This window comes from Erpetoichthys calabaricus, chromosome 1, assembly GCF_900747795.2.
Source record: "Erpetoichthys calabaricus chromosome 1, fErpCal1.3, whole genome shotgun sequence".
Lineage (NCBI taxonomy): Eukaryota > Metazoa > Chordata > Cladistia > Polypteriformes > Polypteridae > Erpetoichthys > Erpetoichthys calabaricus.
Genome location: NC_041394.2, coordinates 308,145,807 through 308,172,308, shown reverse-complemented (window position 1 = coordinate 308,172,308; position 26,502 = coordinate 308,145,807). Strand labels below are relative to the sequence as shown.

At 36.4% G+C, this 26,502-nt stretch overlaps 1 protein-coding gene across 1 annotated transcript in view; it reads left to right on the top strand.

Moving 5' to 3' along the window:
* LOC114663509 (centrosomal protein of 290 kDa) overlaps positions 1-26,502 on the top strand; it is a 152,615-nt gene that overhangs the window by 45,126 nt on the left and 80,987 nt on the right. Inside the window, exons 14-25 of the mRNA XM_051931495.1 lie at positions 4,326-4,498; positions 11,890-12,052; positions 14,997-15,097; positions 15,275-15,362; positions 18,870-18,976; positions 19,406-19,490; positions 21,825-21,958; positions 22,108-22,272; positions 22,788-22,937; positions 24,548-24,663; positions 24,755-24,857; positions 25,406-25,636. Of these exons, the coding sequence (XP_051787455.1) occupies positions 4,326-4,498; positions 11,890-12,052; positions 14,997-15,097; positions 15,275-15,362; positions 18,870-18,976; positions 19,406-19,490; positions 21,825-21,958; positions 22,108-22,272; positions 22,788-22,937; positions 24,548-24,663; positions 24,755-24,857; positions 25,406-25,636 (1,616 nt within the window). The remainder of the gene's footprint in view (positions 1-4,325; positions 4,499-11,889; positions 12,053-14,996; positions 15,098-15,274; positions 15,363-18,869; positions 18,977-19,405; positions 19,491-21,824; positions 21,959-22,107; positions 22,273-22,787; positions 22,938-24,547; positions 24,664-24,754; positions 24,858-25,405; positions 25,637-26,502) is intronic.

Below are 26,502 nucleotides of genomic sequence, written 5' to 3'. Positions count from 1 at the left end.
GGCAGCTCTAGGAAGAGTCCTGGTGGTTTCGAACTTCTTCCACTTCCGGATGATGGAGGCCACTGTGCTCATTGGGACCTTCAAAGCAGCAGAAATTTTTCTGTAACCTTCCACAGATTTGTGCCTCGAGACAATCCTGTCTCGGAGGTCTACAGACAATTCCTTGGACTTCATGCTTGGTTTGTGCTCTTGACATGAACTGTCAACTGTGGGACCTTGTATAGACAGGTGTGTGCCTTTCCAAATTCTGTCCAATCAACTGAATTTACCACAGGTGGACTCCAATTAAGCTGCAGAAACATCACAAGGATGACCAGGGGAAACATGATGCACCTGAGCTCAGTTTTGAGCTTCATGGCAAAGGCTGTGAATACTTATGTATATGTGCTTTCTCAATTTTTCTATTTTTAATAAATCTGCAAAAATCTCAAGTAAACTTTTTTCCACGTTGTCATTATGGGGTGTTGTGTGTAGAATTCTGAGGAAAAAAATGAATTTAATCCATTTTGGAATAAGGCTGTAACAAAACAAAATGTGGAAAAAGTGATGCGCTGTGCATACTTTCCGGATGTGCTGTACAGTCCCCTCCCTCTGCTCACTTGAAACACTGGGTGGTTTTATACAAAATCTCAGTTTGTCTTGGTCACAGTTTAGTATATGCAAAGTCCTCCTTATCTTTCTTAAGTAGCCTGAACAGATATTCTCCTCTCCTCTCACCAGAACACTTTGCTCATTTACTGCTACAGCTACCCCACTTGTGTTGAGTTGATACAACTGAGCCTTTTTTTGAATGGCTTACCTCACTATTGAGAAACATCAACTGCATTTTATCCACAGCTCTTAACAACTGCTTCCACTATCAAGATTTTCAACTTGGTTTGTTCAGACTCCATATCATTAACCATTCCTGAGATAGGAAGGTGTGATTCTGGGAATAATAGTTGACGTTATCCTAAACAGTAGTATCTGCAAAATATTTTGACATATTTAGTTCAAGTTTTTCATATAAAGTTAGGTTCCACTTATGATCCTTGCATACTATATACAGTACTATTATAAAATACTGTATAGTTAAACCACAAAATTGGTTACAAACTAATTGCAAACATAATGTTCAACCACTTCTAAAAATGGTAATGAAGGCACTATTACAAAAGAAAATGAATGCTAAGTTTAAAGACATTTAATGTCCAGTGGAATATGATAAAGATGTATGGTGTCACTAGTCTCCTACATCAGGCTGTCTTTCCAATACTGGGTGAGATGGCTGAAAGAAGCCTAATTGAACCAAGTGCAAAGAGATTGTCAAACATGAAAGGGATAAAAGCTCTTGTAAATTAAAAAAAATATTGTAAAATGAGCATGTGGCAACATTATATCTAGTACTCCACAAATTAGGGCTGTAAGGTAACATACAGTCCTAAGCAGATTGAATTTTTTTGAGACCCACACCAGTAAAAGCTATATAAAACTGCATATTTCTTCATCATTTTAAATGTATCATTCACTTTTATCATTTTGTATATGATTGATAGAATTAAATGCATTAAGGTAAGGCTTAAAAACAATATTAACTGTTGACCATAGGCATTCTATTACTACAGTTCACCCTTTGACATCATATTTGGATTACCATTAAAAATGTAATTAGTCAGTTGCATGGTTGTTAGTCCATCTTTCAGTATGCTAACTAATCTAGTGTGTTGCTAAAGTAAATATCTTAAAGTAGCAAAGGATCAAATACGTGCATCTCTTCAAGTTGTCCTGTCAATATACATTGACCCAAATCTAGTGTAAAATTTTTGGCATGATTGCAGAAATTAGTGCTGCCTAATATATGTAACAGAGCTTAATTTTTTTTTTTTTTACGAGAACAAATGGCTAATTATTAAAGTTGGTAAAGCAGTATCCTCTCAGACTGTAATTGTTGTAATATTCAATGTGCAGAAATATATTGTACTTCATGCAACAGATTATGCAATCTGATCTGGAGATGTTAGGTGGATAAATTCTGTGTGATACTGTTACATTTTAATTTCAGGGCAAATCAGTCACATACTGTATAGCTTTTGATTACATTCAAGTACACCATGGACATATTTGAAAAATGAATGGAGAAAAAATAGTAACAATATTTTTGCTGTTTGGGTTCTGGCCTGCATTTTGTGGTGTTCTTATTATTACTGAAAATTTGGCAGATGTTTTTACCCAAAATCACTTTATTGAAATTGCATTTGTTTACCTAAAATATTTTACAGTTTTAGCACAGGCAGTTTAAATTTCACGCATACACAGTGAGCCATAGACAGTATTCCTACGTGCCAGTAAATCAAGAGGTTTCCAGAATCCAAGTGACTGATATAGATCCAGTATAAATTACTATACAGTTAGCAAGAATTTTATATTGCATTTACTTGTTATGTGCTGAACAGTTATAAAAGGATTTTTTTTCTCTGCACTTGGTGTTTAAAGGTACAGCACCTGCAGGTATCATTGCCGTACACCATGCAGAGCTTTCATATGTTTCATATTTGAGTTAAAAAGTTTGAATTTTATACAGTGCGTTTCATATAATGTTATACAGTATGTCACAAAAGTGAGTACACCCCTCATATTTTTGTAAATATTTTATTATATCTTTTCATGGGACAACACTGAAGATTTGACACTTTGATACAATGTAAAGTAGTCAGTGTACAGCTTGTATAACAGTGTAAATTTGCTGTCCCCTCGAAATAACTCAACACACAGCCATTAATGTCTAAACTGCTGGCAACAAAGTGAGTAAACTCCTAAGTGAAAAATGTCCAAATTGTGCCCAATTAGCCATTTTCCCTCCCTGGTGTCATGTGACTCGTTAGCGTTACAAGGTCTCAGGTGTGAATGGGGAGCAGGTGTGTTAAATTTGGTGTTATCGCTCTCACACTCTCTCATACTGGTCACTGGAAGTTCAACATGGCACCTTATGGCAAAGAACTATCTGAGGATCTGAAAAAAAGAATTGTTGCTCTACATAAAGATGGCCTAGGATATAAGAAGATTGCCAACACCCTGAAACTGAGCTGCAGCACGGTGGCCAAGACCATACAGCAGTTTAACAGGACAGGTTCCATTCAGAACAGGTCTCGCCATGGTCGCCCAAAGAAGTTGAGTGCACGTGCTCAGCGTCATATTCAGAGGTTGTCTTTTGAAAATAGATGTATGAGTGCTGCCAGCATTGCAGCAGAGGTCGAAGGGGTGGGGGGTCAGCCTGTCGGTACTCAGACCATACACCACACACTACATTAAATTGGTCTGCATGGCTGTTGTCCCAGAAGGAAGCCTCTTCTAAAGATGATGCACAAGAAATCCTGCAAACAGTTTGCTGAAGACAAGCAGACTAAGGACATGGATTACTGGAACCATGTCCGGTGGTGTGATGAGACCAAGATACACTTCTTTGGTCCAGATGGTGCCAAGCGTGTGTGGCGGCAACCAGGTGAGGAGTACAAAGACAAGTATGTCTTGCCTGCAGTCAAGCATGGTGGTGGGAGTGTCATGGTTTGAGGCTGCATGAGTGCTGCCGGCACTGGGGAGCTGCAGTTCATTGAGGGAACCATAAATACCAACATGTACTGTGACATACTGATGCAGAGCATGATCCCCTCTCTTTCGGAAACTGGGCCGCAGGGCAGTATTCCAACATGAAAACGACCCCAAACACGCCTCCAAGATGACCGCTGCCTTGCTAGAGAAACTGAGGGTAAAAGTGCTGGACTGGCCAAGCATGTCTCCAGACCTAAACCCTGTTGAGCATCTGTGGGGCATCCTTAAATGGAAGGTGGAGGAGCACAAGGTCTCTAACATCCACCAGCTCCGTGATGTCGTCATCTGGCATCACCTGTGATGCTCTAGTGAACTACAAGCCCGAGAAAGTTAAGGCAGTGCTGGAAAATAATGGTGGCCACACAAAATATTGACACTTTGGGCACAATTTGGACATTTTTCACTTAGGGGTTTACTCACTTTTGTTGCCAGCTGTTTAGACATTAATGGCTGTGTGTTGAGTTATTTTGAGGGGACAGCAAATGTACACTGTTATACAAACTGTACACTGACTACGTTACATTGTATCAAAGTGTCATATCTTCAGTGTTGTCCCATGAAAAGATATAATAAAATATTTACAAAAATGTGAGGGGTGTACTCATTTTTGTGAGATACTGTACGATGTTAATACTAAATATGCTTGCTATATTTGGTTTTTTGCATATTGCTTGTATTTTTAATTAATTCAATAGTCCACATTCAGTCAATTTTATGTTTGCTTCTCTTATGTTATCTAGGGTTTCCATCTGCAGCACAACAGAAACGAACTCTGGAACTTCAAACACATCTGCATCTAGCAGAACAAAAACTGCGCGATATGGAACGTGTAGCCAGTCTAGCAGAATCTGATGCCAGAGAGAAAGACAAAGAATTAAGTGAGGCTCTTGCTCGTATGAGAGCATATGAAGCGGTAAGCAGTAAGTTTTTATTGAATCTTGTATCACTTGCACCTTTGCACCTTTTAGCATTTATTATACAGTACTGTGCAAAAGTTTTAGGCAGGTGTGAAAAAATGCTATAAACAAAGAATGCTTTCAGAAATATAAGTAATGATTGTTTATTGTTATCAATTTACAAAATTCAAAGTGAGCGAACAAAAGAAAAATCAAAATCAAATCAATATTTGGTGTTACTACCTTTTGCCTTCAAACCAGCATCAATTCTTATAGGTACACTTGCAGAGAAAAGCCAAGCAAAATGACACCTTTTATTGGCTAACTAGAAAGATTACAATATGCAAGCTTTCGAGGCAACTCAGGCCCCTTCTTACATCTTGCCTGAAGAAGGGGCCTGAGTTGCCTCGAAAGCTTGCATATTGTAATCTTTCTAGTTAGCCAATAAAAGGTGTCATTTTGCTTGGCTTTTCTCTACATTCATAATGGCTAACACGGTACAGCACCCTAGTACTACAGGTACACTTGCACAAAGTCAGGGATTTTGTAGGATTATAGTCAGGTGTATGATAAACCAATTATACCAAACAGGTGCTAATGATTATCAATATCACACATAGGTTGAAACACAGTCATTAACTGAAACAGAAACAGCTGTGTAGGAGGCTTAAAACTGGTTGAGGAACAGCCAAACTCTGCTTTCCAAGGTGAGGTTGTGGAAGACAGTTTCATGTCATGGCAAGATTGAGCACAGCAATAAGACACAAGGTAGTTATACTGCATCAGCAAGGTCTCTCCCAGACAAAGATTTCAAAGCAGACTGGGGTTTCATGATGTGCTGTTCAAGCTCTTTTGAAGAAGCACAAAGAAACGGGCAGCGTTGAGGATCGTAGACGCAGTGGTCGGCCAAGGAAACTTAGTGCAGCAGATGAAAGACACATCAAGCTTATTACCCTTCGAAATCGGAAGATGTCCAGCAGTGCCATCAGCTCAGAACTGGCAGAAACCAGTGGGACCCAGGTACACCCATCTACTGTCTGGAGAAGTCTGGCCAGAAGTGGTCTTCATGGAAGAGTTGCAGCCAAAAAGCCATACCTCCGACATGGAAACAAGGCCAAGTGACTCAAGTATGCACGAAAACATAGGAACTGGGATGCAGAAAAATGGCAGCAGGTGCTCTGGACTGATGAGTCAAAATCTGAAATATTTGGCTGTAGCAGAAGGCAGTTTGTTCATCGTAGGGCTGGACAGCAGTACAATAATGAGTGTCTGCAGGCAACAGTGAAGCATGGTGAAGGTTCCTTGAACATTTGGGGCTGCGTTTCTGCAAATGGAGTTGGAGATTTGGTCAGGATTAATGGTGTTCTCAATGCTGAGAAATATAGGCAGATACTTCTCCATCATGCAATACCATCAGGGAGGCGTATGATTGGCCCCAAATTTATTCTGCAGCAGGACAACGACCCCAAACATACAGCCAAAGTCATTAAGAACTATCTTCAGCGTAAAGAAGAACAAGAAGTCCTGGAAGTGATGGTATGGCCCCCACAGAGCCCTGATCTCAATATCATTGAGTGTGTCTGGGATTACATGAAGAGACAGAAGGATGTGAGGAAGCCTACATCCACAGAAGATCTGTGGTTAGTTCACCAAGATGTTTGGAACAACCTACCAGCCGAGTTCCTTCAAAAACTGTGTGCAAGTGTACCTAGAAGAATTGATGCTGTTTTGAAGGCAAAGGGTGGTCACACCAAATATTGATTTGATTTAGATTTCTCTTTTGTTCATTCACTGCATTTTGTTGATTGATGAAAATAAATGATTAACATTTCCATTTTTGAAACCATTCTTTGTTTACAGCATTTTTTCACACCTGCCTAAAACTGTACTGTAGTACTGTATGTAGGACAATATTCAAACTCCTCTTTGTGAAGTTCTTTTTTGTGTGTTATGATTAGTGTTTTCTTATCTATGAATGATATTTCTTCTTTTTACAGTGCTGTGAAATGTATTTTTCTCCCCTTCTGAATATTTTCGTTATTGTGTATTTCTCAGTGATTTTGCTTAGATCTCCATCCATCCATTATCCAACCTGCTATATCTTAACACAGGGTCACGGGGGTCTGCTGGAGCCAATCCCAGCCAGCACAGGGCGCAAGGCAGGGGTTAGGATCGCCAATGCTTAGATCTTGTGTGTATAATTTCATAGTTTATATAGGGAAAATACAAATTCATATTTGTACCGTAAATAGACATGCAGTCTTTACATTTGTAAATATTATTGTCTCTAATTCAACTGAATTAAAGAGATCATTAGAGTAGTTGTCAAGTACTTTTTTTAACAATCTGCCATTTGTGAGAATAATCCTGCACTTTCTGAATTTGGTTAACTTCAACTCTTTTAAATCAGCTCAAAGGTTTTAGAGGCACATAGTGCCACAATATTAATAATAATCTGAATAACAGTGGGAAGTGTCTTGTTCATGTGTATGAGTCTGAAATGAGCTTCAGAGGCATTTCTGGGTCTGTTTTGCTCATCTGAATCACAGTTCACACCTACTGTATTGGTCAGTAGTTTTAGAACATCCCAGGTTTTCCCATTTTTATTTAAAGTTAAGCAGTTTACATCCAGTGAATAACCTGAAATAGTACAAAGGAATGTGGTAAACTGTGAAAGGTTTTAATAAAAAAAAAAAAAACGTTTGTTGCCAAAAACTAAAAAATAATTTCATTTCTGAGTTCCATAAAAAGGACCTTTTCAGGGAAAAAGTAATGGGTTAACAACTTGTAGCAGTTCTGCCGCAATGGAAATTAATAAAGCCTTGAAAGTTAATGCAAACTGTTCCTACAGGTGTTGATTAATTACTATCCCTCTGCCTTATAAAAACAGTATTGGAACAAACTGTGTTGCTATGCTCCAGCCTCCAAAGCTTTATCGCACTGTATATTCCTATCATATTTGTGAGAAAAAGTTAATTAACAAGAAAAGACCAACAGACTAACCTTTAGAATCTTTAAAAGTGAAAGTTGTTAGTGAGTACAGTTTCCTACACCAAAGGAACTTGGAAAATGGAGGAACCTCTAACAAGATCACGTTTGGTAGACCCAAAGCCACAACAGAATCAAAAGACAAATTTCTGAGAGTGAACAACTTGCATGAAAAGTGCCTCACAGGATAGTGGTCAAAGTTATCAAGTGTCACTTTCAGCTATAAAGACTGGGCCAGGGATCACTGCCAATCTTCTTCTTCTTTCGGCTGCTCCCATTAGGAGTTGCCACAGTGTATCATCTTCTTCCATATCTTTCTGTCCTCTGCATCTTGTTCTGTAACACCCATCACTTGCATGTCCTCTCTCGCCAAATCCATAAACTTTCGTTTAGGCCTTCCTCTTCTCCTCTTCCCTAGCAGCTCTATCCTTAGCATCCTTCACCCAATACACCCAGCATCTCTCCTCTGCACATGTTCAAACCAACGCAATCTTGCCTCTCTGACTTTGTCTCCCAAACGTCCAACCTGAGCTTACCCTCTAATATACTCATTTCTAATCCTATCAATCCTCGACACACCCAATGCAAATCTTAGCATCTTTAACTCTGCTCCCTCCAGCTCTGTCTCCTGCTTTCTGGTCAGTGCCACCGTCTCCAACCCATATAACATAGCTGGTCTCACTACCGTCCTGTAGACCTTCCCTTTCACTCTTGCTGATACCCGTCTGTAACAAATTACTCCTGTCACTCTTATCCACCCATTCCACCCTGCCTGCACTCTTTTTCACCTCTCTTCCACAATCCCATTACGCTGTACTGTTGATCCCAAGTATTTAAACTCATCCACCTTCGCCAGCTCTACTCCCTGCATCCTCACCATTCCATTGACCTCCCTCTCATTTACACACATGTATTCTACCTTGTTCCTACTGACCTTCATTCCTCTCCTCTCTAGAGCATATCTTCACCTCTCCAGGGTCTCCTCAACCTGCTCCCTACTATCGCTACAGATCACAATGTCATCAGCAAACATCATAGTCCACGGGGACTCCTGTCTAATCTTGTCTGTCAACCTGTCCATCACCATTGCAAATAAGAAAGGGTTCAGCGCCTGATGTAATCCCACCTCCAACTTGAATGCATCTGTCACTCCTACTGCAGACCTCACCACTGTCACACTTCCCTAGTACATATCCTGTACAACTCTTACGTACTTCTCTGCCACTCCTGACTTTCTCATACAATACCACAACTCCTCTCGAGGCACCCTGTCATATGCTTTCTCCAGGTCCACAAAGACGCAATGCAACTCCTTCTGGCCTTCTCTAAACTTCTCCATCAACATCTTCAGAGCAAACATTGCATTTGTGGTGTTCTTTCTTGGCATGAAACCATACTGCTGCTCACTAATCATCACCTCACTTCTTAACCTAGCTTCCACTACTCTTTCCCATAACTTCATGCTGTGGCTCATCAATTTTATTCCCCTGTAGTTACTGCAATCCTGCACATCCCCCTTATTCTTAAATATCGGCACCAGTACACTTCTTCTCCACTCCTCAGGCATCCTCTCACATTCCAAGATTCTATTAAACAATCTGGTTAAAAACTCCAGTGTCATCTCTCTAAACACCTCCATGCTTCCATAGGTATGTCATCTGAACCAACAGCCTTTACATTTTTCATCCTCTTCATAGCTGTCCTTACTTCCTCCTTGTATATCTGTTGCACTTCCTGATTCACTATCTCCACATCATCCAACCTCTTCCCTCTCTCGTTCTCTTAAGTTATCAGCCTCTCATTGTACTCTTTCCATCTGCTCAACACACTCCCCTCGCTTGTGAGTACGTTTCCATCTTTATCCTTTATCACCCTAACCTGCTGCACATCTTTGCCAGCTCAGCCCCTCTGTCTAGCCAGTCGGTACAGGTCCTTTTCTAGCTCCTTAGTGTCCAACCTCTCATACAACTCAACATACTCCTTTTCTTTAGCCTTCGCCACCTCTCTCTTCACCTTGCGCCTTATCTCCTTGTACTCTTGTCTACTTTCTGTATCTCTCTGACTCTCTCACTTCTTCTTTGCCATCCTCTTCCTCTGTATACTCTCCTGTATTTCCTCATTCCACCAACAGGTTTCCTTTTCCTCCTTCCTCTTTCCAGATGTCATGTCATGCACCTTTCTTGCTGTCACCCTTACTACATCTGCTGTAGTTTCCCAGCTGTTTGGTAACTCTTCACTGCCACCCAGTGCCTGTCTCGCCTCCTCCCTAAATTCAACCTTGCAGTCTTCCTTTTTCAACTTCCATCATTTGATCCTTGGCTCTGCCCTCACTCTCTTCCTCTTGTTGATCTCCAACGTCATCCTACAGACCACCATCCTATGCTACTTAACTACACTTTCCCCTGCTGCTACTTTGCAGTCCTCAATCTCCTTCAGATTGACTCTTCTGCATAGGATGTAATCTACCTGTGTTTATCTTCCTCCACTCTTTTACGTCACTCTATGTTCCTCCCTCTTCTTAAAATACGAATTCACCACAGCCATGTCCATCCTTTTTGGCAAAATCTACTATCCTCTGACCTTCTTCATTCCTCTCATTGACACCATACCTACCCATCACCTCCTTGTCTCCACTGTTCCCTTCACCAACATGCCCATTGAAATCCGCTCCAATCACCACTTTCTGTCCCTTGGGTACACTATTCATCACTTCATCCAACTCACTCCAAAAATCTTCTTTCTCACCCATTGCACACCCAACTTGCAGAGCATATGCACGAACAACATTCATCATCACACCTCCAATTTCCAGCTTCATAATCATTATTCTGCCTGACGCTGTTTTCACCTCCAAAACACTGTTGACATACTGTTCTTTCAGAATAACTCCTACCCCATTTCTCCTCCCATCCACACCATGATAGGACAATTTGAATCCACCTCTAATCCACCTTGCCTTACTCCTCTTCCATTTAGTCTCTTGCACACACAATATGTCAAACTTCCTTCTCTCCATCATATTATCTGCTAACTCTCTCCCCTTACCAGTCATACTGCCAACATTCAAAGTTCCTACCCTCAGTTCCACTCTCTTTACTTTCCTTCTCTCCTCCTGCCTCCAGACACGTCTCCCCCCTCTTCTTCTTCTTCGGCCAACAGTAGCCCAATTTCCGCCAGCACCCTGTTGGCCAACAGTACTGGTGGCGGTCATTGTTAACCCGGGGCTCGACCGATCTGGTATGGAAATTTGTATTGCTGTCTGCACATTGATTTGGCAAAATTTTACACCGGATGCCCTTCCTGACATAACCCTCCCCATTTATCCGGGCTTGGGACCAGCATGAAGAAACACACTGGTTTGTGCATCCCCTGTGGCTGGGTCACTGCCAGTGTACTCTGAAATTAAAGCATAGAACAAATAAACTATTGGAGATATGGATACTGCACAGCTGTTAAGCTTAACTTGAAGCCATTGTCATGTGAGTCACATGTCATGCAAGCTGCCGGCTCTGACAGATTTGTATTTTCAGTCATAAATAGGTAGAACTTTATTTGTCCCCAGGAGAAAATGTGGCTTTTTATAGAAACTCATTAAATAAAAAATATACACGCACACAACCCAGAATGATTAAAAGAAGGAAAACTTCTAATTTGGCAGTAACAGTCACAGTGAGGCATTATGCAGGTATATTGCCATTGGTATAAAGGAGCCCCAGTAGCATTTCTTGACTCACTTCTGCTGAATAATTCATTGACTGAAAGTACTTAGTATGTCAGGGAGCCTGTTTGCAGCATTGTTCATAATGGCATTCAGTTTTGTTTTTAATTATCTCTTTTGCTATTACCTCCAGGGACTCCAGAGTGCACCCCATGACTAAACCTGCCCTTTTAATTAGTTTGTTGATTATGACCACTTTTGAAGTAATAGTATCGACTCTTTCCGCCACAGCATGTATAATTGCACTGCCCATCACTTTCCCACATTAAAGGAATGCAGTCCCCTAAGAAAAAAAAACATTGTTAGTGATTATGAGAATCGTTTTTTCTGTTTCAGAATCTTGTGTTTATTTGCTAGTATTTTAAGGGTTGTTTCTTGTTGGTGTTATGCAAGGCTTCATCACAAGATATGTAGAGAAACTGATAGTAGCATCCTTTTTATTTAGTAAATGGTATATTTTCAACAGTACTCACATAAGTAATCTTTTGTTTGAGGCTGAAAAAGGTTGTCATACAATATAAACTAAATTATTACAAAAGCTATGCTTGTACCATGTGCTTAATCAAATTTCAAAAACTAATTATTGCTGTACTGTACTATGTTCCTACTTTCTGTATTTAGTTTATGATTTATTCCACATCACTGAATGTATCATGTGGTATAGTGAACAAGTGATGACTTTTTTTGGTTTTGTGTTCATAGGGTGAATATGGTTTGGAAAATGCTGTTGCAGAAATTAAAGATTATAAGAATCAAGTAAAAGTGAGAGATCATGAAATTGAATCTCTTACAAAAGAAATTAATAAACTTGAAATGAAGATTAGTGACTTGCTGGATGAAAATGAAGATTTTCGAGACCGTTTAGGTATGTTTGTGTTTTTCCCTCATTCTGTATTTTTATGCTTACAGTACGTCTTACACAGATTTGTCCGGTGATGTTGTGTGCTAGATATCATTACTGTTTTAGTTTTTTGGACTCTCTTCACTTTCTGGCTGCGTGGAATCTTTCATTGGCCAAGACAGTTGACCTTAAAAGACTTTCATTTTCCTTCATGTAATGAGGTATGACTTTTTGTAAGTTGCTGCATGAGAATTGTTGCTAAGAGATGCAGTGGATAAATCAATTGAAAACTAAACGGTGCTCAGGCAGATTTATTTTCTTTTATTGTGTAAAATAAAATTACTGTACACATTGATTTTTCTCATCCTTGGCAGTCAGCTGGAAGGGGACGGCTGTCTTATTTTCTTACTTAAATTTAAACCCTTTTCTAAAATGTTGGCTAACAAAGAGTCTAAAGTCAAATTCTACAAGAGTGTTGGAAGAAATTAACATAGAGCTACTTGGGGGGGAAAAAAAAATACAAGAGTTGTACCAAAGTGAATGGTTTAAGCTCTATACACAGACTGCTGACTTGTTTTATTGTATTAATGTTTGTTTTTATTGTAACTAGGGGGCTGTGCCCCCTGCTCGCTTAGCTTGCCAACCCCCGGGCAGGTACTATGTGCTAGCCACTTCGTGGATCTGCCTCTCGCATATGGGGAAGTGGATGTACAATTTAAACAGATTGTTATTTTCAAAGGAATTGTTACATATGCATAATAGAACTAACTATTTTACATTACAGCGAGTAATTAAACCATAGTAAAAAATAGTAAAACGTAATGAATTGAAAGAAAAGTATGTTTCATGTTGTGTTAGAGGTATTTGTTGCGTTATAGGTTTTCGTTCTGTTTGGCTTTGAAATTAACATGCAAATACTTTTTAAACTTACACTTTTACAGTAAAACTTCAGTAAAAACTATTTTTTGAATTAAATTTTCGTCAATATCGCATTGAATTTTGATTCCGTGTTTGGACTTACATCATGACAATGCAGTGTATCTGTGAGTGAATATTGTTTCTTTCTATCTAATGACTAAATCAACTTTTTCTAATGTTTATCCCTGTTTTTTGTTAATTGTTATAGTAAAAGCTATTCTAATGGGAAACTATAAAGTTTTAATACAAATGGCATATCAAGATCTCCATTGATGTCTGTTATCCGCAGAATGTGTACTACATTACCTTTCTTGTCGCCTGTTAAAATTTTACATGTCAGAATTGTTCGAGCAATTTTGAATACAACTAATCTTGTCCTATTGTATAGCCCATCACTCAGACCTAAATTACACAATAACATTACGATACATCCTTCCTTCAACAGTAATTCGGCCGGTGGAAGATTGGACAATGTTAGTGGTTGTAGATATTCTACAGGATATTGTAAGTTGATGTTTTCATCTTCCCCACCATCACCACCAACTGTTTCAGCATAGTCTATTGATATACATTTAACCAATTTGCCATGTAACTGATCGACAATTTTCGTGTTAATTCATTTGACTTGCCCGTGTACTAATTTCTTTTGTTGATAACCCTTCGGGATGAAATTCTTCAATAAAATTTGGACATAATAAGCCTTCTTTTATTGGGAACTTAAAGTGAGGAAAATGTAAAAATTTGTAAGAGCTGAGAGCACAGGAACAGAGAGAATGAGAGGACCATGGGTGTGGTTGAAAAATGGTTGAGAGGAGGGCGGGACTTGAAAAAAATCTCTTGGCAATAGTCTCATCTCGCGGGACTTTAAAAATCTCTTGGCAATAGTCTAGTCTCAAGATTTTTTTTTTTTAATCAAAATTATGTGATTTCCTGTTGTTATTAATACCACTTCATTGCCCACTTCCTGTGCCTCTTTTATGCCTGTAGATGTTTTCTTCTATAGAAGTCCAGTTTTTTCCATCTTTCTTTCACTTTGAATATAAGATGTCACTCAGTGCTGTTCTGTAGAGTGAAGCTTTACATTTCAAAAGTAGCTATGCACACATCATTCACTTGTTTGGTAACAATTGTTTTCACCTTTGTTACTGTATTGGTTTAAATATTTCACATTACAGTGATGCCTCATACCTCGAATGATTCTAATTTTGAACGTTCCAGAGTTCGCACACTAAATCCTAGTGAAACTTGATCCAGACTTCAAATGATGCCACTTTGTTTGAACTGCAGATGCAGTGAAAAAGTGCAGCAACAGATTGCACTACACAGTGACCATAAACATCGTCTGTTGTGCACCCAAGTCGTCTCCTGCTCTTGAAGGCATCTCTTGCATGTTTTCAGTGCTTCTTTTGCCGTGTTTTTGTTGTGTTTTGTTATATATATATATATATATATATATATATATATATATATATATAAAACCCCTATCTATTAAACATGGCATCCACACAGGACATCACCACTCCTCACTAAGGTAGAGTAAATTCAGTTTTCATTTTATTAAACGGTATTTACATATTTTATCATTTTCATGTTTTAATTAATTATTTAGGGCATTTAATTGTGTTATTTTTGCATTATATTAAATGATATGTATTTGCTGTTTATGTTTATCAAGATGGGTATTGTATATGGTCTGGGAATGGATTACTTCACTTTCCATTATTTCTAATGGGGAAAATTGATTTGTACTTCGAACAATTCAGAGTTCAGATGTCCTCCTGAAATGAATTAAGTTTGAAGTACGAGGCACTACTGTATAACTTTTGTTCATCCAACCATCTATCAAACTTCTTTAATCCAATTCAAGGTTACAGGGACTAGATCCTGTCCTGGAGTGACATAACTTCAGTATAATTGTTTCTACACATTATATCCATTTATTTAAATATGTTAAAAACATGTTTCTTCTATTTCACTCTGAAGACCACAGTTAAGTGTATTTTGGAAATATTTCCGTATTATAATAGCATGCTTTTTGTCATTTGCCAAGGCCTGAATCCCAAAGATTTTGTTGATTTAACTGAATTCCGAAGAACCAAAGCTCTTCGGCAGCAACAGTACAGAGCGGAAAACCAGATTCTTCTTAAAGAGGTAATTGTTCTTGGTGACAAAAATAGCTATAGTAAGTATTATTTTTATTATGTAATTTTATTCTTATTACAATTCATTGTTGGTTGCAATATATGTACATTTCATTTGGAAGATTTATAACCTTCAATAATTTAAATAACTTTTCTGGTTTTGCCTAATTCTGCTGTTAATTTTTAGATTGAGAGGCTAGAAGATGAACGACTTCAGCTGAAGAAATATATCAGAGGACTTGTAAAACAAAAGGGAAAAGTTGCTGGTGAACAAAGTAGGTTTAAAACAAAAGTTACTACTTTATTTCTGAAATGTGATCTAATAGTTCATTCACATTTTTGTATTATGAAGATTCTACAATGGTTTTTATAATAATTAAATGTTCATTTCTAAATAACTGCTTTCTGCATTTAGTAGTTTTTAGTTTAAATCGTTTAAGCTCAATTTTGAGGTATATGACCTTTCGTGTTGATTGTCAGGTTTGGTCAAAAGTGTTTTTTGCAACAAATTTGCTGGGCTCATTGGTGACCTTGTTCTCCAGATATTTTTCTGAAAACATCTCTTTGAGGCCAGCTTAAAACCATGTCACATTAGATGAATTTTGTAGTTATTTTCAGTCACAGCTTTCTTTTACATTGTCTTAGTCTGAGGCAATCAGTGGAGCGCTCCCATGAAGCCAGTCTCAACTATGATGCCCCACAACTAACTCCACCTAGTTCACAACTCATTCCAACACAGTCAAAGAGGTTTTATTTTATCTTTAGTCATAGGGGCAGACTCTTTGTGCATGTGAGCTGACAACCAATAAATACTGATCCAGGTGTTAAATTTATATAATGCAGTGATGATGAATAACGCATGTGGGTGTTTTGAAGCACATACACAGAAGAGAAGCTTATCTGTCTACTGGCTTGTATTTTATATACCTTGATAAAATGAAAAAGAAAGAGTGACATGCTCAGAATTTTCAGTTGTATAAACTGAAATGGTCTAATGAGATCAACAACTGCATTCAGACAATCTGACATATCCAATGACTAAAAGCCACATAATGTGACATCGGCTTTAGACAAACCACTTTTATCCCAGCACCCAATAATGCTGAAGACCAGCATGACCCCACAGAGCTTTGCAGCCAATGTTGGATGGGGCATGTCCCCAAGTATATAACATAGATCTTGGTACTGGGTAATTGGCCGGATTGACCGCTATACTGAATAAAATTCTTTTTTCAGTATGGATTTTGTAAGAACTGTGTGACTGATATGTTAAAAATTAGAGGAAAAGTTATGAATACATTTAAACACAAAGTATGAATGCGGAAGGAAACTGAAAATGTGCCATTGTATTTGAGTCTTAAATGTAATGTCTTTTTTTTATGAACTTGTATGTGAACAGTGTGTAATATGTTAGACAACCCCTTTAATAGTATTACCTAGAGTAGTGCTTCCCAAACTTGGTCCTGGGGACCCCCTGTAGTTGCATGTATTTGTTTTAGCCAGATTCACAATAAATGATAATAATTAAGATTAATAGATCTTACTTAGTTAGCTGGTCTTTTTTTCTGTTCTCTTATTCTGCATTCAGAAAAATACAGCACTATGATTTTTACATTATAAGACATTTAGAAATATTTCTATTTTTTGCTATAGCTTTAAATGCTTAACTCTTCCTATTAATTTTCCCTTATTCTGTTTAGTCTGCTTTCTTCATTGTATCCTAATAGTAATAGTTAAAAACAAGCAAGCAACACTAAGGGATGAAAGGCTGCAACTGCTTCAGTATCAAACCCACTAATTAATCAATAATGGAGAGGTAGAATGGAAATCGGGATAAACATAAATGAAACATTAAAAAAAATATCCACATATAACTGCTTAATTTTTATTAAAATGTATTGACACACTTACTTTTGTAATTTCTTCATTGACCCCAAAATGCCAAAACTGGGAAATAACAGCTCACTTAATTAGGCTAGGAGTCCATTTAAAAACAGAATCTGGTTGGAACAAAAACCTGCAGCCCCAGGGGGTCCCCAAGACTGAGTTTGGGAACCACTGACCTAGAGTATTGAGCAGTTTAGGCAAACAGGACGAAATAAAAAATCCATGTGCTTTAATAGTTTGTATATTTGGTAGAAACAGCAGTAAGTAAGCAAGCATGTCAGGGGAAAAACAAAACACAATTTGTATTTTGTAGCTAACTCACAGATGGCGCACTGGTAGTGGAGATTGTGGGTTCGCTTCCCGGGTCCTCACTGTGTGGAGAGTGCTTTGAGTAGTGAGAAAAGTGCTATATAAATGTGAAGAATTATTATTTTTAATTTTGAAAGATCCTTTGGAAACTATGGTGGTCAAGCTTCAGTGAATTCAGGTTTCTTTCTCCTGTTGCCACTGTCTGCAAAAAAAAAAAAAAAAAAATGGATCTCTGGGGGCATGTCTCACAGTTTGGCGTAATTGGTCTAGCATAGTTAGCAGATGCTTCCCTAGCCCTCGGAGACACTTAAAAGACCATTGTACCATTATAATCCACTCAGAAATGGTTGTGTTTCTCCATCGATGCATTTTGCTGAGTTTGCCGAAGTTCCTAAACATTTTAACAATTTTGCCTAACTTGAGATGAGGTAAATTCATTCGGTTGGTCATCATCACCGATGACCATTTTCCTCAATTTATAAATGTTTGCAGCATTGATTCCTCATCAATATTAAGGACAGTAGTTCTAGGTAACACTGTAGCTTAGTAAGTGATGGGGTTTGCACACTTTGCTTCATCATTGTCCATGTATAGTTTGTCATTGTTTCTGGAGGGAGCTCCAATTTTCCTTCTGCCTTGCCAATATGTACAGGTTAAGTTAAATGATCCTGTGTGCATGTGGGTGTGTTCATTAATGAGCACTTATTGGTGTCCTGCCTCGTGGTTACTCAAGCTAAGATAGGCTTCCATCAGCATGACCCTGATTTGGATTAAACAGGTTCGAGAATGCTATGTTGTGATCTTTTAACATTAATTCTGCTGTTCAATGTAATGGTTTTGAAGACCTTCTTTCACTCTGTATATGCTATGCAATTAAAGATAACTTAATTCTCTAACCCAGTATATATAAACAGAGCTCTCAACAACCTTAGTAGAATTTTCTCCACTCTTCTTGTCACCCCCTGTTTTATCTACTTGGGTTGAAAATTATATTCATTTCCTACTTTTGATTGGCTGATAGCTGAAGATGTCCTTTTGGATTAAACTATACTTAACACTTTTTAAATAGGTTTTGTGATGCCCATAGTGAATACTAGGCTATTCCTTATTTCCCATCACAACCTTTCATTGTAATTCACAAATATTCCCCATTGTAAAATTCATTTGATGCATATTTTTCAGAGTTGAAAGGGAGACAAGAAGAATGTAAATTTTGAATTCCTCATTTATTTATTTTTTTATATTGACACAGATACTGCCAAAATGTCATCCATTTTTATCCATATACCTTAATTGCTGTGATCAACATTGATCCACTAATGTACTTTTATTTTTAACCATTACTGCAGGATTGGTGCCTACAGGTCTGTCTGCTATTCTAGTCCTACATGCTTAGCTATGTCAGTGTACCCATTTAGATTTTCTCTTTTTTCCCCCCTCCATGTGGCTAATTTTAATTTAATATCACAGAATTCTGCCTTCTTCCAGCTTCCCACACTGATATTTGCATGTTAATTTATAATGCAATGTTATATTAAAGTTTCATGTAAATTGTGGTACCTTTCTTTCTCTCTCTGTCATCCTAGTATTTGATGATTTCATGGCAATGGACAATATTGCTGACAGCCTGAAAAGCTCTGTCAAAGATATTCATATTTCTAATGTAGCAAATCAAGAAGAGATTAAACAAAAGGTAGGAGGCCTAGAGCATAATTTTGTATTTTCTGCTTAGGTTACTAGTAAATTAACCTTTTATTCGTATTTTTGTGAATTTACCATTTGAAAATGTATTTTGTAATTGCTAAAATAGTTTGTTTTTTTTAGACTTGAATGTAAAAGGACTTTGCTTGTATTTATTTTTCTGTACAAAATGTGCACATGTATAAAATTACAAATTATGACTTTATCAGTTATGGGCTTTAACTATTTTATCCAACAACTGTGCAACATCTAAAATAATATTTCATTGTTTCCTTATTATTTGCAAGTGAAATAATATAGCACAATATTTTGTATAATTTTGATTTCATTTTATAAGCAAGGAATATTTAAGTGGTATGCCATATACTGATACTGCCACAGCATGTGACACCCTTATATGACTGCCTTTTTCTATTTTCAGAATGAACATCTTTTAAAGAAACTAAACAGTAAACAAAAGGAATTGGAACTAAAGACAGCTGAATCAGTTCAGCATGAATCTAAATGTGAGTTAATATTAGTAAAATGGTATCGCGTTGTGTACTTATTCTTCTATATGTACATAATTTTGCTTGCTTTATACAGAAATCTTATTAAGGGATATCAAAGAAAAATGCATTCTCAATGAAGAATGATAAAGATGCCCTATGACATCTTGATCTCTTTGTAAAGCAGAACTTTATAATGATTGTTTTAAATTTATCCCAACCAGCTTCTGTCTCAGCTCCTGTGTTCTTGTTGTATAACTCAATTTAAAGCAACAACTGGCATCTACAATATTAATTTCCACCTTAATTTTAAACATTTTTTGTTCAGTCACTTCTTAATCTTTGACTGCAGGATTTTAATCAATTCAGTTTTAGTAGTCTTTACTCCGGCTACAACATACCTTGCTTTCCCACAATAAGTCTAGTAGCTCCTCTCTGGACTTTATCTAGCACTAATACATCTATTTGTAATATGGAGATCATAATTACAGAATACTATGCTCGCTTTGTTCAATAAACCCCCACCCAACCTGCGTGCCATTGTGAAGGGGGGAGCTGAATGCACCCCAAGGAGACATGGATGCTCCTCCGAAACCCTTCTTAAACGGTGATACAATGGGAAACTAATAGTGTTTTTTTTTTGTTTGTTTTTTTTTTAACCGCCTCCTTCCTCGATCAACTGCTGGCTTGCTGCTGTTGTTGTGCCATGCGATCTGCATCTCGTGCTACACTTCGAACGTTTAAAAGTCTGTACAGCAGCTGGCCTTTTGTCTCATAGCCTTGTCTCTCTTTTCCACCAGACATCCTCAAACACTATTCGATCTGTTTTCGCTGTTCCGTTATTTCACCGAGTAATATTTTCCATTTGTTTGCACAAATGCGATCTTTACTATCATTTTTTTTTTTGAGACTTCCAATTTTTCCATTATTTCTAACCTGCTCTGTATGTGTATCGCACCAACATTTTTGAATTCTTTACAACATTCTACTTTGTCATCTACTCTGTCTTTTTCTGGCCCCGGGCATGGTTAAATCTCTTGGCACAAAGTTTAGTCTCGCGGAACGTGAAAGTGTCTTTCTGAGAAGGTCACGTCTCGTCTCTCTGAACAGGTCTCGTCCAGAGTTTTTTTTTATATAATAGAGAGATTTAATCTGAGGTCTCACAAGTGTGTTGTACAGCGTAAACATAACTTCCCTTGACCTGCATTCAACACATTTTGCTATACAACTCAGCATCTTATTTGCTTCTGTATTCTGTCTGGTTGTGAAGAGTAATAAGTAGACTAAGACACAAGTCATTTTCATAAGGTGTATTGACCATTTTCAGCATTCTATTATTGTTACTCTTGTAAAAACTTTATTGGCCAAAAATATGTGAGGTTTGTAGAAAGGCCAGAGCCTGTCACAGCAACACGATTATCAGAGGAGATACCAACACCAGAAAGTCACCAGTACATTGCAGGGTATGTTCCATCTCATACCTACACTTACTCACAATGGACCAATTTGATGTCACTAATTTACCTTATACTTGTAAAATGACTGCATGACATATTAAAAACTGTCATGTCTTGTCAAGCATGTTTCTAAGTCAGATTGTTTTTATGTTTAATGCTTTTGCTTTGCAGAAAACTTTGAGAAGGATGACTTGAAGAATATGGATAATTTTTTTAATGTTAGGATTAACTATAGGTAGTTGTATACATTTATTTAGTTAACACGAGCTTTTATGTTTACCTTAAAAATAGCAGTTATCAGTTTTTTTTCTTAACTAATCAGTAAGGCTCTTTCAGTTTTTGGTCGGGCCATTCTGACTATGAATTTAGCATGAGTGACATGACCACCATGAACCTAACATATTGATTGATTTTATTTGTATTCATACAAATTTACTATCTGCAAAATTTTGGAATTTGGGGGCTTTATCATTTGTCAACAAGCAATATGAGAATTGAAAATTTTCCTGAACTAAGTTTAACAGAATACATATAAAGTTACAAAGGAATCCATGCACAGTTACTGTCACGTGTAGGTCCCTTGGGCTAATTATTACATAGAGATTTGTTCCTGGAGGGCCGCAGTGGCTGCAGGTTTTTGTTGCTAATTGCCTGATAAGAAGCATTTAATGCTCAAGTAACACTTCTGCTTCATTTCAGTGGTCTTGCTCATTAAGATTTTGAAGTCTTATTGCTTCAAACAGAAAACTACCTTCTGTTTTCTCATGGAATTAGTTGCACTCACTGCATTTGATTACATGTGAATTCCTTTGTGGGTTTAAGGAGTGCAAAAAAGCCACACCCTTAATGTATATGAACTAAAAGTGCTAACAAAAGTTTGTATGTTACATTTCAGTAAAACAAGTGTCAGAAGAAAATAAGCAGCTTGAACAAGGTATGAGAGAAATATTACAAGCAGTGAAAGAGGCTCAAAAGGATTCTAGGAAAGAGATGGATCTTCATATTCCCACATTAGAAAGACTTGTGCATGTAAGTTGTCTTTGTAATTAAGGAAAGTGTGCTAAATTGCAATTATGTGTTATTTCAGAGAACTTAACTGAATATGAGTGGCATCTTCTCATCAAAATTTGTCTCGATTTTCTAAAATTTTGTGATAAACTTTTTTTTATGGATTCTAGGCAATAGAAATGAAGAATTCTGAGCACACATTTGATGCCAATGTTTATCTGAAAGCTCAAGTTGACCAACTTACTGGACGGAATGATGAACTACGAAGGGAAATAAGAGAAGCTCGCAAAGAAGCAGCAAATGCTAGTAACCAGCTGGAGAAAGCAGTTGAGAGGGTAGGTGTGATCCAAAACCTACATAAAATAAAATGCAATGCATATTGTGTTCTGTATCACAGAGCATAACATATAGTCTAGCATTTCATTATTAAACAGCTTTCATCTTTTAATATGTGTTTCCCATTCAAAAAAAAACGCACTGTTTAAACTACTGTAAGGCTATTTGACAAATAATGTTTTGTTTCAGTTCTCATATTCATTTAGTGGTGTTTTTTGTGTATGGTTTTAATCACAATGACCTTTATAGCCAGCAAGAAAACAATATGTTTTTCCAGTATTTGTTTAGATTAACAAGAGAGTTAGGTCTAATGCTATTTATGCTTATGGTTAGTTATAAATGGTTTAATAATGGGCTAGTTCTGAAAAAACTTATTCAGAATTGTTTTCCTTGTGATTCATTGGAAGAAATATTCAATTTAGACATGTGCACTAGTATATTTCGGAAACAGTTGAAATTATCTGCTTTTAGTTGATGTAATAGTTATTTTAATTTATTTTTCTTTTTAAATCAGGCAGTTCAGATGGAAAATGAAATGAAATTGCTGAAACAGACAAGTAGAAGTGGAATAGTGCTAAAGGCTCACTCTCTTCCAGATGAAATTGTACCATCAAGTGCAGAAATAATTAATTCTTTAAATGAATATATAATTGGACTATTGCAGGTAATTGTTCTGAGTTTGCTTTAAATTCTATTATAAATCATGGTACTTAGTTCCAGCATTTCTAGTACATCTACATTTAATATCCATCTACTAAGTCATAATTATTTTGTTCTCTGGATTACTATTATAGAGCAAAATATTATGATAAAACCAGCTTAAAATTTCTTTGCTTGGGTATTTACTTACATTGTACAAAAGAGTAATAAATAAGTGAATGCCTCAATCCCATTTACAGTCTTTCACAATTTGGAACTGGAAGTCTCCATGCAGTATTCTAGAATAAGCTTGTGCAAATCTGCTAATGGAAATTACACCTAATCAGTGAGCATAGCTAGCAGACATGGACCTGAAAAGACTTAAAGTTGTTATTTTAACTAAAGGTTGCTCAATCAAATGCATGTGTCTTGTCTTTAAATATTTATGTAAGGTTTTGGTTAAGATATCTGCCTGCATATTACTAATTTTATGTTTAAACGTCTTCATCTTGAGATTGTGAGTTTACAATAAAATGAAGAATGGAAGACTTTAATTATCATTTGCAATCTAGCAACATTTGGGACTGAATATTTTTTTTCAAAGAACTGAATGTCTTTATGTTAACACAATAAAAAGTTCATCATATTATGTACACATGGCAAAAATTTGAATTTGAAGTAGTACATGAGCATGTTTTCTTTCTTGCTGACATATAAAAAATGCAGACTAAGCAGAATTCTGGTGAATTTAAAACTGGAAATCTCCCATGGTAACCATACAATATTTTAAGGCATGCTTTTTAGTAGTCAAGGCATCACAGTACCTTATTCAGGTGACACATGGACAATTAAAAGCAGATATTGAAATTTGTTATTTTAGGCAATGATTTTAATAGATTTTCAAAAACAAAAATAGGTCACATTGCCGCTGGAATTAACTAGGCAAATTGTTGATTTGATGTTCACTAAACATACATGTTGCGAGTCCTCTTATACCCAGTACATTACTGTGGTATTTCTGTGCTGAGTTTGCCACTTCATGCTTACTTTCTTTTCTTGATATGATAAGCTTCATGGTCCAGAATGGACCAGATCCCTAAACATAGAAAAAAATACCGGTATATTTTCAATAAAATTTTGCTGTTACAAAGTAAGAGGAAATAGGCTGGATAATCTCTGACTTATATAATATTTATTGGGAATTCACTACACTAGCAAATAAAACAACAACATGGTTCAGCACAGCTTCACTAAAGCCCCACTTAACACCACACAGTTTCAGTTATAATTTTATATTAATTAACACATAGTAGTAGAAAACTGCTTCTTTTAATTTCTCATATTATTAAATATATGGAGGTGATTGCAACATTTATTCTATATCTGTTATGCTCCAATATTATTGAGTACACGTAGCGCATCTGACAATCTCCATGTGCTATCCACTTCACTTGGTCTTAGTGTGAGATTGTAATTGTACTTCACACAGATGCAAACTAGCCTGAAGTAAAATGTGTTTAAAGTTTTAGAAATAGTTGTTTGGAAACACAAAAAAAAAAGTCTGTAATAAAATCTGCAAGTTTCTGCAAATTAACTTCATTGACAGGAGTTTTGATGTGCTTACTTTGATGTTAGGAACTGCACAATAAAGAGGAGTGTACAAAGAAACTTGAAGGAGCTTTGGAGGAATATAAAAGAAAGTTTGCTGTCATTAGGCATCAGCAAGGACTGCTGTATAAAGAATATCAGAGGTACAAGTGTATATGTTTACAGTAATGAAATGACTATATTAAAACAGGTATTTTATTGATTAATGAATTTTAATAAATAATATATTTTCAGTGAAAGAGAGTTGTGGGAGCAAGAAACACAGAAAAATCAAGAACTTAAAAATCAGCTTCAGGAACAGAAGGTTCTGGATGATGTTAAAATACAAGAATATAACGTAGGTATTTAATAATCTTATAAAGCCATAGCTTTAGTATCATCTATACTATTATTATAAAACAAACTTAACATCAGAATATAATGTAATACTTAATAAAGTAATCATGTTTATTAATTTCATTGTCATTTGATTGTTTTTTTTGAATGTCTTATTGGATATGACATAGAATTTATAGAAGTATTTTTTAATACAGATTTTTCTCCAGTTTGATTTTTAAAGAAGGTTTCTACCACTTTGAAAACTAATGGTAAAAACATTTTAGACTGTTGTAGCTTAATATTACTAAATACAATTAGTTATGAAATGTGAAGAAAAAATACTTTTGGTGACATCAGTATTTATGTATTCAAATAAATACAATTGTAATGCATCGCTTTAAAGATATATTTTTTTACATGGAAAATTAATTTGAATTTAATTTTCATTTTGCATTCATAATACTTCTTGTTCTAGACTTAAAAAAAAAAAAAAAAAAAACGCAAATGTTTTTCTTGTCTAATATCCTTTTACATGTAACATATGCAGAAAACAATTTCATTTTATAGCACTGGTTAGATGTAATGCAGATGGACTCTGAAGAAATAAAGAAACAAGTGGCTGAAGCTGCCCGGAAAAGGACCATTCTGCTTGTAAATGAGAAGTCCCTTACAAGACGATACACAACTCTGCTAGAAATGGAGCAGCATCTCCGAAAGGAGAACACCAAATTAAGGAGTGAAATAGCATCAATGGAATCGGCTGTGGTAGAAAGAATTGGCTACTTACAACGATATAAAGCAAGTTTTACATTGTTTTGTCACTGGGGTTTTAATGCAGTAGTATTTATTGCAAGTTTTCTTAATAAGAAGTCAGTTCTTATCTCTCGTTTTGAGTTTCTTGTTTAATGAGTTATTTCATAGCTTTTAAATTAAACAAAATATATTATATGCATTTTGTATGTATTAGTCAAGGGGTGCTTCAAAAACAAAAACAGGTCAACGCAGATTTTATTAAATTATTTAGATGCTGGTGTGATTATATCTATCCTTTTTATGTGGTTTAAAAGTTTTGGTTACAATAGACCTTGTAGTTTTGTACATACCTATGCTCTTCCTTAGTCTCATTTCTCCCTCTGGAAAGTATGGAGTAGCTTTTGAGTAGAGTTCCTACCATTTCATTTTTTCCTTTACTGTTTATTGAGTATAACTGGAAGCAGTTGTCCTCTTTCAGTTGTTTTGCCCCTCCTCAGTTACATCCATTGAGTTAGGCTCCACCTTCCTCTAGCTCAGAATTGTTAAAAGTGGGTTTAGGAAAAATATAATTGATAATTTATGTTTCATTTATAAAACAATTTTACAGGACAAAGTTGTGCAAGAACAGTAACACTTTGAATTATTGATTCAGCTTACTTGCAGCATAAGTAGGAAGTAGAACACTTACAATCAACAATCTTTTATTATGCTTTCATAAAATGTTAAAGTTCAATAAGTCCACAAATATGGTTAGCTGTTACTAGCCTGTTGTAAATTTAGTTCTATGCTTGGCTTTTTGACAGATTTAAAATTAAATCAGTACACCATTGTTTAATATTCTAGTCTCTCTTCAATATTCACTGCATATTTCTGACCTCTGAACTACTCCAGTAATTGCCATTAAAAACAAT